We start from the raw sequence: 16,121 nt of genomic DNA on the forward strand, positions 1-16,121 counted from the left end.
ATCTGCGCAGAAGAAAGGCCTGGCAATCTTCTTCCATATCTTGCCATGAAAACTCTAGGATAGTGATGATGGCACTGTCCATAGGGTTGCCATGAGTCGATACCGACTTGATGGCACTCAACCACAGGGTCTCTAACTATTACTTGTTTAATTTTATATCTACCCATTTTCTAACCGCTTCTGGGAGCTATCCCAGCAAGCACCTGACACAAGGAAGGGTACACCCTGGACAGGAAGCCAGTCCATTGCAGAACATACTCACGCCAGGGCCAATTTTCCCAGAAGCCAATTAAGATGTCAGTAATCTACCATGCCACCCATGTCTAAATACTTGATATTAAACATTATTTTAAACAGAGGTCTCTGTTTATTTTTCAAGACTACATACTGTATATTTTTCAGTCACTGATTTGTTGCAGGTCTCACCTTCCTCATAAATCTTACTTACCTGCTGATTTGAATTCGAGAAAAAAAATAATTTAGTTTTTAAATTGCATCAAAGATCTATCAGATTTGAGAGGTTCCCATTAGATTGCCAATTTCTAAGGACAAGGAAAACAGGTGATTTAAAAATTATATGGGACCAAAATCATAGTACTCTTCAGTCTGCAAAAATCTGAGATCTCTTAATCAAACAGATTACCTTCTCGATTGAGCAATAACTCACAGATCTTATCTGGTTGGAGACCCCTGCAGCAGATTTTGCTCAAATGTCTTTAGAGTGGGACCGCTCACTCTAGGGCATGCAATCTCAGCATTTGCTAGTTTTTGATCTAAGTGTGCTTATGATCATATAATTAAACAGCAAATTTGGCTCAAAATTTATGGATAGACCATTCTGATTTTCTTTCAGCACTGGAGATGAGATTTTAGTTTATCTGTAAGAATCTACATGTAATTTGAAATGTGCCACTTTGTAGGAACTGGAACCGATTAAAAAGATTTAATCAGTCACATTATTAGTTAATCATCAGAGAGACCAGCTGGGTTGTGAGAACCAGCAGACACTGGAGTCACCAGGGCTGGAAATCCCTGCCTTAGGGCAAGAGCAATCAATTTCTGAGTAACTTTCACTTCCCCCCACCAAAGCAAAATACAGCAGTGTGTCCTCTTCTATGTGTTCTCTTCTCTAGGACTGCTCCTTGATTCTCTATCAGTCAAACTGCTGTTCCTCACAATAAAGGTTTATTATGAAGGGGTGTTGGTGATGACAGGTAAGTACTGTATTGGAGGCTTCACATTAAAATCAGTCCAGGCTTCACCTGGAAGGCAGCATGGAGTCTCTGGTAGGGACCAGCAGCATTAAAGAAATGATGGAAGAACATCCATCACCATTATACTGTATATATTAGTTAACATAAATATATCAAATAATAAGTACACATCAGTGGAGCAGAACAAACAGACACCAGTGACTCATCACACACAATTGCAAACGTTTACTGCACATTTCTTGCTTTGTGTCAAAAGGAGGACCTTGCAGTGTAAAATGTAGCAGGGGTGTTCAAATGAACAACGAACAAGGTCAGCAAAAAATAATACAAAGCGAGCAACATTTTATTGATGCGAAATGACACGTTGTTGCTTTAGGCAGGAACCACAGATCCATCTGAAGTGGTTGGGGGAGTGATGGCTATTTTTCTTCCAAGCAATAACACACAGGACATGTTTAACATTGTAAATCAGATCAAATCGTTACTGAACATTAAAAGCAATAATTACGTGCTCACATGTTGGATACTAAACAGAGCAGATCTAATGAATCTTTGTTTGGAATACCTTTTTTTCCATGATAAATTTAAGTCAAAGCAACTGAGATAAGACAAATTAAACATCAATTACAGATACAGCCATTTGTTACAACACTGTCTACAGCCCTGAAGTGGAAATATAAAAACAAAGTAAGCACTGTTGCCATATTTGCCTCTGAAGCCAGTACTGTTCGTGCTGGGACTTAACACTTAACACAGTCTATCTTTGCTTTAACAGATTTATATCTTTTTATGTTTTATTTTTAGTGGGCTTGTGATTAATGCTATTTACATGAAGCACAAAGACAGGAGGCTGTCATTTATGATACAGTATATTTCCTGAAAAGTGTAAATTGCATTTAAAGCCTTGATTAAGTTTGATCTCATTGGATGAGAACTAAGAGGAATTTGGGTTACTCTCACAAACCAACACAATGGTCATGTATCCAAAGGCAAAAATTCCATCTGTTGTATCACCAGTTTGAATGCATTCTATTGACAATATGTCATTACATTAATTCTGCAAATATTAAAGTTGAACTTATAACTTAATTATTAAGTTTAGAAAATTTATTTTGAATAATTTCTTCAACACAATAAAAATAAGATCAATGTCTTTTAACAAGATCCCATTTTGATCAGAATTTAACTCAATCAGGCCAGTGTTTCGAAGCACAATTACAGCCTATGCAATAACATTTGGCAGTAATAAGAATGTTTCATTCTCAGGTTTAAAGCAATATTCATTATTTAAATACTTTATTTCCTCCTAAAAGATTTTAGACACACATTGCACTATAATGTACCATGGTATTGTAGAATTATGCTTAAACATACTATAGAGCAAAAACAAAAAAACTTCTCAAATATTTCAATTAAACGTTCTATGCAAAGGTTTTGAAGAAGCAAATACTGTAAATTAATATGGTTATAGATGTCTATATGAAAGCAACACGTTTCAGAGCTTTAACGGATTCTTCACGAAAGCTTTAGAGACAAGATTTACAGTTGTATTACCGAACCTTTTCTCACGTTTTTTTCAACCCGGTGGGAGCTGTATGTGTCTTCCGATCACGGCTATGAATTTAGGTCAAAAGAACACGGTGTGAAAACCGCCAGGGTCATGCTAACCAGCAGCAGGTGGCGATATTGAACAAGATTTACTACGTCGAACTCCGCATGCGAGGTTCTAGAGAGGATGTCATCTGCATTCATTATCAGGGATTCTTCTTATGGTCTTTCCTGCTGCGTCAGAGACTTTGTGAAAACGTCAAAATCGGCAGAGAACAGGCAACTCTCTGCGTTGCTTTCTTCTTTTCTATCAAGGAGCGAAGTCTTTTTTAATCCTAAAATAAACTTGATTTCCTTTGTACCGTACTCCAAACGGTACAATTACGGGCTACTGTTGAAGCTACTGATCGCAAAGGAACAGAACCTGCTAACAGAGTGGTCAATTAGATATTTTATGCTAAAAGGCAAAGCTGGTGGTCACAATTTTTAAATGCATTTCGATATCAGTTTTTTTTAAATATAACTATGAGTGGTAAGACTGCTATTCCCAGTTCACCATAATTTGTCTTGCATGAATTCCAGAACATCGTTTCATACACATGGCTTGACTTGATCATGGTTCACTGGGGACCACGGTGAATTCTAAACCTGCAAATCTGAACTCTTGAATGACATCGTTTATATTGTAGGTATGCACAACCAGTTCAGCGCATCTTCGATCGCATCGGTGCCTCCCACAGAAAAAAGCATGATACTGTATCTGCACACTCTAGGAATCGAAAAGGTTTAATGCAGATACAAGTCGAATTATTTCTTACACCGAAAACGTGAGGTCGCCATATGCTGGCGTAATGCATTTTACAAAAAGAATACTGTATAACTTTAGAAAATGGCAGTGTGTACTATAATTCCCTGGCTGTGGAGGTAAGAGATGATGTATCCATTCGTGCGCCAAAAGGTTCCTTGATCTAAATCCAACGTATTCTTGAGCGGCTTAAAGGATTTGAGTTAATGGAATTTCCTCTCTGGGATTCCCCAGCTCTAGGGTAACCCTCAGATGAAAATCCTTCCAGCGACTTTACACGCACATCTTTCAACTGGCTTTGATAGCAATTTGAATTAGCATAAATTGCAGCGTGGATGCCAGTTGAACAGGTTTCTAGTATAATAAACGGCACCTATAAAAAGCATCTAGTGAAATACGACAATCAGAAAAAAATAAGGTCTGATCGATCCATAAAAATAATCTTTTTTACTGGAATTCCTATTGCTGCTAAGAAATGCATACCCTTTGGTCCCTTATGAAAAGTATACGTGTGCATTATTTTAGATTATATTTGTGTGCTGCCAAAAAAAAAACTACTTTTAACGGAAGAGTAAATGCTGAAATAACTACATCAAGGTCTTGGTGTTGCACCCATCGTTACATTGCTGAGCTGTACAATTTTAAAATTTAATAATTTAATAATAACAATACTAATAATGGAAAGTTATAGCCATAAACGTAGAAGTCAATCTTACGTGAATAAAAAGTATGTGGAGAGAACAGAGACATTTATAAAACTAACCATAGAGGTTTCTATAGAGATGCCCCAGTTCTCTACAGAAATGTGCACGTCATCTATAGGTTATTTTCATAAGCGGATTGTTATCTCAACCCCACGGCTTCACAGTTCAATACAGCACACTTTCCGACTTTCAGATGCGCCGTGATGAATAACGGAGCATTAGCTCAGGCAGTCAGCTGCTCGAGTCAGAGGAGACCCCTCGCCCGCGCCCTGTGGGAGAACCACGTCTCCCGGAGCAGACAGTGAAATTCCAGTGTGCCCCCTCTCCCTCCCTCCTCGGTATGATGCTGCTTTACTATAAAGAGGCGCATGATTCTCCCAGGCAAACCCTGCCTAGAACTGACGTCACTCCGCCGGCTGACAGATAAATAAGGGGTTCAGAGCTGCGCTCAGACTAAACTGAAACCTACAGTGGAAGATTAAGAACCGAGGACACTGCCAGCGAAGTCTATAAAACAGGACCTACAGTACTGTATACAACGTTGTTTCTATTCAAGAGGATCACCGGAAAGGATAGGAAGGAGAAGAACAAGGAACTTAACTCAGACTCACCTGAAAAGTAGGTTGGTGCTTTGGGCTACAGAACGTAACCTGGACTTTTTTATTTGTTATTGTGTAGGTAGTTTGCTTAAATGTATACATTTGCGCTTACTAGAACACGCGCTAAAATGTAAACTCGACTCACTCATTCTAGACACCATCTGTGTTCAGACTGTGGCCATGCAGTGTGTCAAACAAGTCAGCAACTACCGAAATAGGGTGTTTATTTTACAGATTTTAAAACAGAAAATAAGGAAACAAAGCAGGTTGTTTGTTTAAAACTTAGTAACCGTTTTTAATGTAAATGTTTGTGGTGTTAAAGTTTTTTATTTTAGTACATAGGTTAAAAAAAAGTAGAGACAAAAAGGAATATCTTGTGAGTTTGAGCTCGTTTAGGCTGTGGAATACTCGGTCTGTATGTTTGATTATAAATTATTATTACTGATAAGAAACATTTATGAAGAATACAGACGCTACAAAAAGATCATTTAGAATTCCAGATTCATCATAAGATACGAACAATTTAATTTTCCCCAGACTACAGAACGACTCAATATTGCATACATGTTTTTCGTGCTGTATTAATTGTCCATTTATGCAAACGACGCGTTCCTCTTTCACTCAGAAGACCAAATGTCCACTTCGATTGATCATTGATGTGATATTGTTATTTTCAGACACCGGGGGGACATGACTCTGAACAAGGGAGACAAACTGCGGCATCTGGACAAAAGGCGAGGCAGTATGCCCTTCCCTCTCAACCTGCAGCACCTGCACAGGAGGAGCATGCCCGTGGACGAGCGCGAACTGCAGTCGGCCATGCCCGCGGTCCAGATGAACCAGCTGTCCGGCCTCGTCCGCTGCACCTCTTACAGCCCCGGAGAGCAGCACAGAGACAGCTGCGTCTCCGACTCGTCCGATTCTGTTATCTCCTCTGGCAGCGACACAGAAGGACAGATTTACAAAGTGGTGCTCCTTGGCGATCACGGCGTAGGCAAATCCAGCCTGGCACGGATATTCGGCGGCGTTGAAGACGGTCATGATTGTGAAGAAGCAGGTGAGACGCTATTCTTTATTCTGCCCTTCTTAAAGCTTAGGTTCTCTTACAGACGTACTAAACCCTGATGAACTTGAAAACAAACAACGTACATCAATGTTAAAACTTAAGGACTTTTCCGTTAAACTACTAAAATAAATACTTGAAAACGTACTTACTAATGCAGTCCAAAATGCAATCTGAGCTCTTGGTTAGAGAATTTTTGTGTTCTAGCCAAGAAATAATACTTAAGTTGTAGACACTCAATCATTTTTTCACGTCTCCTAGCTTCTAACCAAATTTCCATTCGCCCTCTAAATAAAGCCAAGGTAAAGATCGGAGTCATTAACGGCACACTGTACAGTACATTCGATTAATTTGGCACACATTAGGGTGAAACACAGATGTTAGATTTGTCCAGTGAGCAGTAAACGCGAGACCGATTGATTTCTTTTGATTCGGTCGAGTTATTTTTAGCACCATTACTTTCTTAGGTTAACGCTATTTATAGCCTAGCAGTAATGATAACCAACGGAAAGTAAATGGAAATCGCTAGAGGAGATAGCACAACTACAGCCCTTTTGAAGATTAAGAGGTGTCCTGCTATCAGTCATTAACAGGTGTTATCAGTTACAGCACAGCCACTCGCTTTCTAATGGCCTGCAATTGATGAGCCCTACATGCTTATCTTTTTAAAAAGATTAGTGTCCTGCAGGCAAATATTTTCATCTTTCTTTACCTTTGTTGTAGGCAACACATATGACCGATCTATTATTGTGGACGATGAGGAAGCTTCAATCGTGCTCTACGACGTATGGGAACAGGTAAGCCCACAAACATGAAGACCAGACATCCATTTCTAGGAGAAACTACAAGTCAGTTAACTAACATAAAAATACACAGCTCAAATGAAACAGCCAACAAAAAAACTGCAGTTAAAGTATACCAAATGAAAAACAACAAACTTCATTTTTTAGCAGAAACTATAGTAGATGTAGAATATTAATTGTGACGTAGATATTTGGAGATTTGGTTTCAGACTTACAATAATTCAAAATCCCTTGTGATAAGACATTATTAATAGTTAATTAAGCTTATTATTATAGCAAGATTGCATGAAACAGTATATCCAGGTTGTTTTTCTTTGTATAAGTCTTGCCACTGACGATTATGTGTGCTGATTTTGCTGCATTTCTCCAGGACAATAGCCAATGGCTGAAGGACCAGTGTATGAAGATGGGCGATGCCTACATCATCGTGTACTCAGTGACGGACAAGGCCAGCTTTGAGAAGGCATCAGAGTTACGGATCCAGCTGCGGCGAGCCAGGCAGTCGGAGAACATTCCCATTATCCTGGTGGGAAACAAAAGTGACCTGGTGCGATCTCGAGAGGTCTCTGTAGATGGTAAGCACTGAAGCTCACCTTACGATATAGGAAACAAAAGTTGTTCAGGCAGACATACTTCCATTTACTATGTGTGTTTTTAAGATACCATGTACATTTTTTGATATTGTTGGATTGATAAGAGTCTGACTTTTCCACTATAAAAAGTAGAAGTAAAGAATTAACAAGCTTGCTAAAATGGAAGGAGCTGTCTTTAAAGGGCCTCTGGGGAAATTTAAAGGTAGCGTGTCATCATTGGGGATGTCGCTGGGAAAGGCATTCCTGTAGTGCAGATGCAGGGTGTCCTTTGGGAGAGAAGGCTGAGACATGCGGACGCTGTGTGGTTTTCACAGAGGGCCGGGCCTGCGCGGTGGTGTTTGACTGCAAGTTCATCGAGACCTCGGCCTCGCTCCACCACAATGTGCGCGACCTCTTCGAGGGCATCGTCCGACAGATCCGGTTGCGCAAGGACAGCAAGGAGGACAACGCCCGGCGCCTGGCCAGCAGCAAGAGGCGGGAGAGCATCAGCAAGAAAGCCAAACGCTTCCTGGGCAGGATCGTGGCCAAAAACAACAAGAAGATGGCCTTCAAGCAGAAGTCCAAGTCCTGCCACGACCTCTCAGTGCTCTGACAGGCCAATGAGAACTGCTGCCTTTACTGAAAAGACCAGATGCTGTGTGACACAGACTTGGGTTTCAGACACTGACCGGAAGACTGACATAGATGTATATATTTTGTAATATTAAAAACAGAATAATTTAAACAAAACTGAGAAGACAATTTGATGGTGATGAATCTGCATGAAGCTTTCTAGGTTTTATTTTATATTTTGTTTTACTCTGCCTTAACAGTACATCTTTTCAACCTTGTGTATACAGTTGAGAATACCACCCAGGCTTGGCCCTGCATTTGCTGTAGCAATGCCTTAATAAAAGAAACATAAGGTGTTTTAAAGAAAAGTTGTAGCCACCCAAACCCAAAATCAGTGGTGATTGCAAGCCATTATATAAAGCAAACACTGTAAGGGAATACTATTATTTTAGGACAAATATGAGAATTTTATTGCAAGCAATATGTTTGATTTCACCATTAATCTGTCCTTCAAGAGCATACTTACTTGAAATTTAGTACGCAGGTTCGTACTTCTATTAGATATGTTGGGGGGGGGGTTGTTATTGGAGGGAAAGAGGGGGTTAAAATGGTGAAGAATTATATTTCCTATTTTATCATTTTGATTTTACTTTCAAGCTCTAAGTGTAAGAGAATCAAAAGCAATAAATGTTATGTTGTGAGTTTAACATCATTTAAATAAGGTTGATTTGCACTTCCATTTAATATTATTCAATTACTACTTTGTTACATGTTTACATCAATATTTTATAATAAAACATGACCTTTAACCAGTTTGGATTATGTCTGAATTAAAGACACTCTAATCGGCACTACCAAAAAAAGTTTTCCTTTCAGCTGACAAAAAGGATGCATTGTCAGCTGACTGAACAGAGAATTAGTATATTGTGCAAGGGCACGTGTAACACAATCTTCAGGGCTCAAATGTAAAGATAAGCAAAGCACCAAATGTCACAGATTTTTATGAAGGGTTTAATGATCTTTATGGCAAAATATTTTTGTTACTGTTTTGTGGGTATCTTCTGTATTTCTGCAAGCATTATTTTATCACAATAATTTTCGTTATTGCCATCATGTCTAAACTGTGGCATTTCTCCATATTGTCACTTCTAAAAGTTAGGGTTCTGTCTCCTGTGTAAATCTAAGTGTTCCAAATCACTTGGGAAGCAATAAAAAGTTGGAACAAAATGTTGGATATAGTTTATGTTTTAAACTGTAATAAAATCAAAGGATGTTATGTTAAAATAATGCACTAGTAAGTTCTCATTTTAAATATATACCAGTTTAGTCACCACCTTATAAAAGAAATAATAAAAAAACATTGTTGTTCTGGAATCAGTACATTCAAAAGCAGCCAAATCTATACTGGGCTAAAAGGAGTGTCATATATTCAGTTCGTACAGTTCAGACTAAAAAATGTCAGTCATACATTGACAGACTAAAGGAACTGAAACTTTTGAACAGACTATCAGGGGACTTGGTCCAAGTATTCACATTCCTTATTCGCATTGAAAGGTGTGACAATGTAGGGATGCCATTTTGTGCTTTGGTTGTTCTAATTTAGCACTGAAAAACTAGCCTCTCAAATGTTTCTTCTTAATTATTGTATTATATTTTTACTTCTAGCATGGGATAACTTTCCATCTTCTACTAAGTTCAGCAACCATTTAACCTGGATCCACCTTTGGAGCCACTTGCTTGCTTGCTTTCAAACTCTGAAACGTTTGTATCTTAGATCTTCCTAACAAAAGAGAAAAGGCTGTGAACTCCACGCCCTTGTATGATTCGAGACACATGCTAATCAGACCAGCTGAGCCTCATCTCCCTGGAATCCAGCTAATCAGTGATCCCTTTTTTTTCTACCTTCTAAACAGGGTGGAGGAAAGTATAAACCTTTACAAACAGGGTTACAGAGTGTAGGGAATCAACAGTGAAGCACAAGGACATGTGGAATCTACATGGAAGTGTTTAAGGGTTGTTGGCTTCTTTTGAGAAACAGCTGGATGAGATCCTCAGATCAGATAGCTACAAACTACAAAATAGGCTAGATGAGTCCAGAGACCTTCTCTCATTTACAACTTTTATTATGGTCTCACATTATTTTTACATTATTACATAATTACATTACATTATTATTTAGTACTGTCAGTCCATGATTAATGTGGAGAAGAGGTCTGATTCGAGCAGTGAGCTGTATTAGATTGAAAAGAATGACAAACCATCTGTAATGATGAAGTTCAGGTGGGGAGCTGCGTCAGCATGTGTAGGCTGCAAAGGAACAAGTAAAAGGTTTATTCCATGCTGAAAAGAGAAGAAAGAAAACACAATGTTTCGGCTGTGGAGCCTTCTTTGGGTGTGAGAAAGATAGGGCAGTCAGTAAAGATAGCATGGGAAAACACAAGCCAGGAGAGAGGAGGAGGCGGGAGCAGAGGAGAGACAGAGTGGCCAATCAAGTGGTGTGAGGTCGAGAGAGGTGAGGAGAGGTGTGAAACGAAACCTACAAATTAATAGAATTAGAAGAAAACCAAGTGTGGCATTGAGAGAAAGGGGAAGGTGTGGACTGTTCCAGGATAATTTTAGTTTCTGGTGTCTTTCTGCTATAGGAGTTAAGAAACCCTAGTTTGTGAATGCAGACAGGGAGATCAGTGTGATCATGGCTGACAGAGGTGAAATGAGAAACTATGGGCTTGGAGAAATCTTAAATCTTCACAGCCCTAACAGTTCTCTGAAGCGGTTCTCCTCCCTGTTTCCCCAATGTAGATGGCTGGGCATTTACTGCAAGAGATACAGTAAATAAGGTTGCTGGAGGTACAAGATGTCATCTGAGTGATCCGGAATTGTCCTGAGGGGCCTTGAATGAGTGTGGTGTTAGATATATACTTGCAAGTGATACAGTGAGCTCTGTTCTGTAATAATGGGGATGTCAGAACCCCCCTACTCCCCTTAATGAAAGAGAGCCATTGGTGCTGCTACAAGGGCGAAGATGGCAGAGGGAGAGATGTGAAAATGAATCCTGCTAAATGGAAAGGGGTGAGATTAGGGTTTGACATACTTCCATACCTTTGTTTTAAACTCAGTCTCAGTGGTTTGGTCAAACTCTAATTAAGGCAGAGAAGAAGCATGGCTTGTACAGTTAGTTTATTGAGAAAGCTTGGGATGGACTGTTTTGGAGAACAGTGGCGAACAAACTGGAATCTTCCCATATTGAAGCAGAATCTGTGTGGATTTGTTTTTTTTCTGCAATGTGGTGGGATTGAAGAGTGAGTATAACCGAAGCAGCCACTGAAAGCAGCTCTGTCTGAGAGTGGCTCTGTTTCTGGTGTAAGCAAGCTCCAAATGCAAAGATGTAATGTCCAAGAAGGAAGCATGATATTTCTACTTAGGTACTTGGAAGTGGGCAAGACTAGAGTTTGACCTCCTCCTAAACTTTTGTTCCCTCTAATAATCCATCTTCACAAAGATCTTTTGTGAAGGCCCAAAACCACTAAAGTGAACAATGTAGCTGAGAAATTGGCACAATTCATAAAGATAGAGTTAAACATTAACCTGGAAACTCATCAAACCATTTGTGGTTCAGCATTACTTTTTAAATTATTCTCCCAATGCACAGAAGAACTGGTTTCCACTGAGGCACAGTGAGGTAAGAAAAAGATTTCACAGCAAATTCACGGCAAAATAGCCCTAACTTCTAACTGTGATAATCGTAATACAACACAGGTAATATTTGTGTAATCATTTTAATGGTTAATATGTGGAGATTGAATTGCACATTGTATCAAGGTTACCTATTAAACATAGCATTGAGAGAGGAGAGAAGAGAGAAAAAAAATGTAGGTTTGTTTTTCCGCAGGTTACTGTAACACATGAGTGGATCTTTTGCCTTTATTTTCTAGCAGGCAGCGTGTGACTCATATTACTAATCATAATTAATAGAAATGCATACAAAGGGTTGTTGATTTTACTGGTAGTATGAACCACGGTTTTGAAAGTGCTTGCTGTCTCTTCAGCGTCATATGACCTCTGTGCATTAACCTTAGTATTCCAATGATACCACCATAAATGTGACTTTGAGGAGTCATTTGTGATCTTAGAGTACTAGTTTGGTGTTGCTCACAACTCTTTTTGATATGCTTCCAACGTGATTTAAGATTAAGGTATCAAGAACTGGACATTTGTTCTGGCTTTTCCGTGTAACGTTTTAATCCAACATCTCACACTAGAACAGCTGGTTTAAGCCAGAAGGACATTACCTTACAATCATTTTGATCACCTTATTTTCATTTCATTATTATACTGATCTGCCTTAAAGCTCGGTTCTCAAGACTACCCAGCAAGTCAGTAGCACATCTCTAATTCCCTCAATCTCAAGGCTTTGAAAGTGCATGAAGCTTTAAAATGAGAGGAGGAGAGTGTGCTGTATATGTGATTCCCTCTATGATATTGTCCTCTCCTTACATTTTGAATAGAATTTTGCTACATTCAAAGGTTAAATTCTTTAAAATGAAGGTTATTCTCAAAGGATACCATTTTCTTTGGGATGTTAAATATTTTGCAGTTTAACTTCTTTAATGAAACCAAAACATATTCTTCAAAAATGCATGGCATACTTAAAAACAGAAGAAACACTATTATGTTATGTTGTAAAAGCTATATTGGAAGTGAAGGATTATATACTGTAATGTCCTGAGATTATTTTTATACTTTGAGGATTTAGAGCATTTTATGAAAATACTTATATATTTATATACCTAAAATACACATTCAAAATATGGTATCTTTTGTTTAATCTTTGTATTTTTAAATTCATACATTGAATTTTGGACTAGTGTCTGGTGAGCTCACTGTCTGAATGCTAGTAAGTTAATAGATACCATCTGGATGCCCCAAAGCATAAGAATGTTGATCAAATTCATATCTGTATAGATTTTTATTTTTTCCACAGAGACTGCCAAGTATAATCTGTGAAATGTAACCACCCACATGCATCTATTTTTTATGGAGTTTTGTATGAAAACCTGTGGAGCTTTTAGTTCAGACTTCTGTAGCCACATTACAACAGCAAGTGATGAAGTGCAGTTGAGTTGGAGGATTGACTATTGTCACTCAAGGTGACTGACACAGGTTAAGTCAATATTGTGTAGCTGACATTGAAACAACGCATTGCTAGTACTGTGAGTCACAACATAACTAATTTATGAGGAACATGTTTCAATAAAGGAGACTGAACTGAAAATCCAACATCCATTCTTTCCTTAACAACAATACCTGTTAACAACTCTAACAACTCTGAAAAAAAAAATTTAATTTGTGACTCGCAATATTAAGGTTGTCTGGCAAAATAAATAGAGAAAACTTGATCGTGTGGTTGATTGTTTTATGTATCATGTAAATTTTCTCAAACATGTGTTTGATAATAGTTTGAAAACCAACAAAATACACTCTGCCAGTAATTTATTTAAACATACAGGATACACCAGTGGTAATCATTGCCTAACTCCAATAACTTAGGATAAATCTGCATTTAAAGATGGAAAAAATGACTTGGGAATGATGATTCTTCAGTATGTTGTAAATGCTGTTTAGGTAATGGGTTATGACTTATGGTTATCTCCTGATCCTAACGACAGTGATGTTCAAAATAATTATTTATATTAAGAGTTAAGATTCTTAAGCAAAACATATCCAGCCAAAAAATATGCATTTATATATTGAAATATATTCTTTATATACAATTTATGTTATACATGTACAGTACTATAAGAGTCTTATTTTAATGAGCTCACTTCTGCTTCAGCAGAGAACATCCTTTGGCTGGTGTGTATTGAAGCAAAAAGAGCATTTGAAAGACAAAATTTAAATGCAGTCACATGATTCCCGACCAGAACAGCCGGATCACTTTACCAAATGAGGAAGATTTTTTTTTCAGTCAGCTACTTCCATGAAACACTGCTATAAACTGGGGCTGTTTCCTTTAGGAGGTGGTTAAAGCTCAATATTTTACTTGTTTAGTCAATGGAATACTAAATGAAACTTGGCCCTGCAATAATTTAAGTGCTTTTGGTCTTCAAATCTAACACACATGGAAATACGACCTCATAAAACACTTTGATTTTCCATCTGTAAAATGAAATCTTTATCCAGGATAAACAGCAGTAAAATCATTTATAGAAAATGTAACTGCAGTCCAAAGCATCATTTGTAGTGTTTCTGCTGGCAGAGGTGTTAGGTGGGGCCAGCAAGGGGTGCTCTTCTGCGGTCCGTGTGGGTCCTAATGCCCCAGTATAGTAATGGGGACACTATACTGTAAAAAGGCACCATCCTTCGGATGAGATATAAAACCGAGGTCCCGACTCTCTGTGGTCATTAAAAAGCCTTGAAAAGAGTAGGGGTGTAACCCCGGCGTCCTGGCCAAATTTCCCATTGGCCCTTACCAATCATGGCCTCCTAATAATCCCCATCTATGAATTGGCTTCATTACTCTGTTCTCCTCCCCACTGATAGCTGGTGTGCGGTGAGCGTTCTGCAAGCTGCCGTTGCATCATCCAGGTAGATGCTGAACGTTGGTGGTGGAGGGGAGTCCCCATTACCTGTAAAGCACTTTGAGTGGAGTGTCCAGAAAAGTGCTATGTAAGTGATAGGAATTATTATTATTAATTATGAATATCTCAGACAGTTCTGCAAAATTTTACAAATTCCAAATTAAGCACAAAATTGTAAACTTGTCCTGCATAGTCACCATATTATCGCAAACCCCTGGTCTTGCCACAGGTGAGAGCGAGTGTTTGCGCAAATTGGGACGTGAAGCAGCCCTTTCTGCTCACTAGTCACTTGAGTGACTAATGACTAATGTGTACGAGTGAATAAGTACAGGTTGTGCAGCTCCATTTCACCTCAGAAATGTTCCACTGTGATCTGCATGCAGAGTTAAGAAGTAAGTTGTGTTAGGAAAACTGTCTGAAAGTCATGAGTAATATTTCTATTGGATTAAAAGAAATGTACTGTATTCACAAGCCTGCTTGTTTACAATGTAATAGGGCCCCAACACCTCTCTGGAAGTTTTGCTGCCTCATTCTGAGTCACAGAATATAGTGCTGCACATACCTGGAAATATAGTCTATTCTATTATATAAATTACATGCTATTGCATGTGTTACATGCTATTGCATACGTTTTACTTTCATTGTGGTTTGAAATGCACTTATAAATTCTGATTCTTTCAGTTCCCCTTTGAATGGTTCCCAAAATGGAACCTAACCTCTACTCCAGGAAACATTTCATGTTTAGTTTGGTGCTGAAAAGCCTGTACAGTTGGCTGTGGTATGGTATGTACAGTTCTTTGGGTTGTGGAGAGATTCGATAATTGTATCATAATCTATCTTCCAGTTTCTGACACTAGGTATTCTCTCTAAGAGGAAAGTTCATTATTATTTATTACATTTTTAGAAAAAATAATGCAGCGCACACAATATGCATCCCCTTGGATCCTTCTTCTGAAGGTAAGTTAAACTGTATCTAAAAACATTACTTTAATAAAACCTAAAACTAGAGTATAGTGCATTGTAATATAATATATTTTCATGGTAAATATTTTCAACTAAGTACGGTTTAAGAGATAAGTGCTATGATTAAATTATGTGGTTTCTATCTTAACAATAGTATTTTTAATTGTACTTTACAAACAATTTAAAATGTTCTTGTTTGCAAATGGAGCTAAAATCAGATTAATCATAGAAAAATAATAAGTGCTGTCAATTTTAGTCTTATTTGTAGAAACTTACTTATCCCATTGACTATGCCCAGTAACAGGTCGGACACTGGACAAACAGTTTCAAAGGAGAACTACTACACTTCAAGTTCCAAATTCATTATCGTCCCCATACATCCAACTACTTCATCCAATTCAGGGTTGCAAGCAATGCGAGTGCAAAGTGGGATACACCCTGGATGGGACACCAGTCCAAACGAGCTAGACATAAGAATAAAATGAAGAGATATGTCTGAGTGAAGAATAATAAAATGTGCTTTGTGCAAAAAGGGAAAAAAAGAGATAATTATGCATTTAAGAAACTTTTTTGTCACTTTTCAGTTTTAAATCAAGAAAAGCTCATGTTTATACATAATTGAAAGTCTTAGATTAATGCAGTCTGTGTAGACAGTCGTGATGATGTCATTACAGAGTGGAGGAAAAAATAATCTAAAAA

General features: G+C 38.2%; 2 protein-coding genes across 2 annotated transcripts in view; both read left to right on the forward strand.

Moving 5' to 3' along the window:
• The first annotated feature begins 4,747 nt into the window (after positions 1-4,747).
• Positions 4,748-9,108, forward strand: rrad (Ras-related associated with diabetes). Its single transcript, XM_088939283.1, has 5 exons — positions 4,748-4,889; positions 5,548-5,927; positions 6,657-6,730; positions 7,107-7,311; positions 7,644-9,108. The coding sequence occupies exons 2-5, from the start codon at positions 5,561-5,563 to the stop codon at positions 7,919-7,921; spliced, it is 924 nt and encodes a 307-aa protein (XP_088795409.1). The 5' UTR covers positions 4,748-4,889; positions 5,548-5,560; the 3' UTR covers positions 7,922-9,108.
• Positions 9,109-15,371: 6,263 nt separating this feature from the next.
• Positions 15,372-16,121, forward strand: part of cdh16 (cadherin 16, KSP-cadherin) — a 36,648-nt gene continuing 35,898 nt past the window's right edge. Inside the window, 1 exon segment of the mRNA XM_088939161.1 lies at positions 15,372-15,416. Coding sequence (XP_088795287.1) covers positions 15,372-15,416 — 45 coding nt within the window.

This window comes from Atractosteus spatula, chromosome 21 (genome assembly GCF_055471065.1).
Source record: "Atractosteus spatula isolate fAtrSpa1 chromosome 21, fAtrSpa1.hap1, whole genome shotgun sequence".
NCBI lineage: Eukaryota > Metazoa > Chordata > Actinopteri > Semionotiformes > Lepisosteidae > Atractosteus > Atractosteus spatula.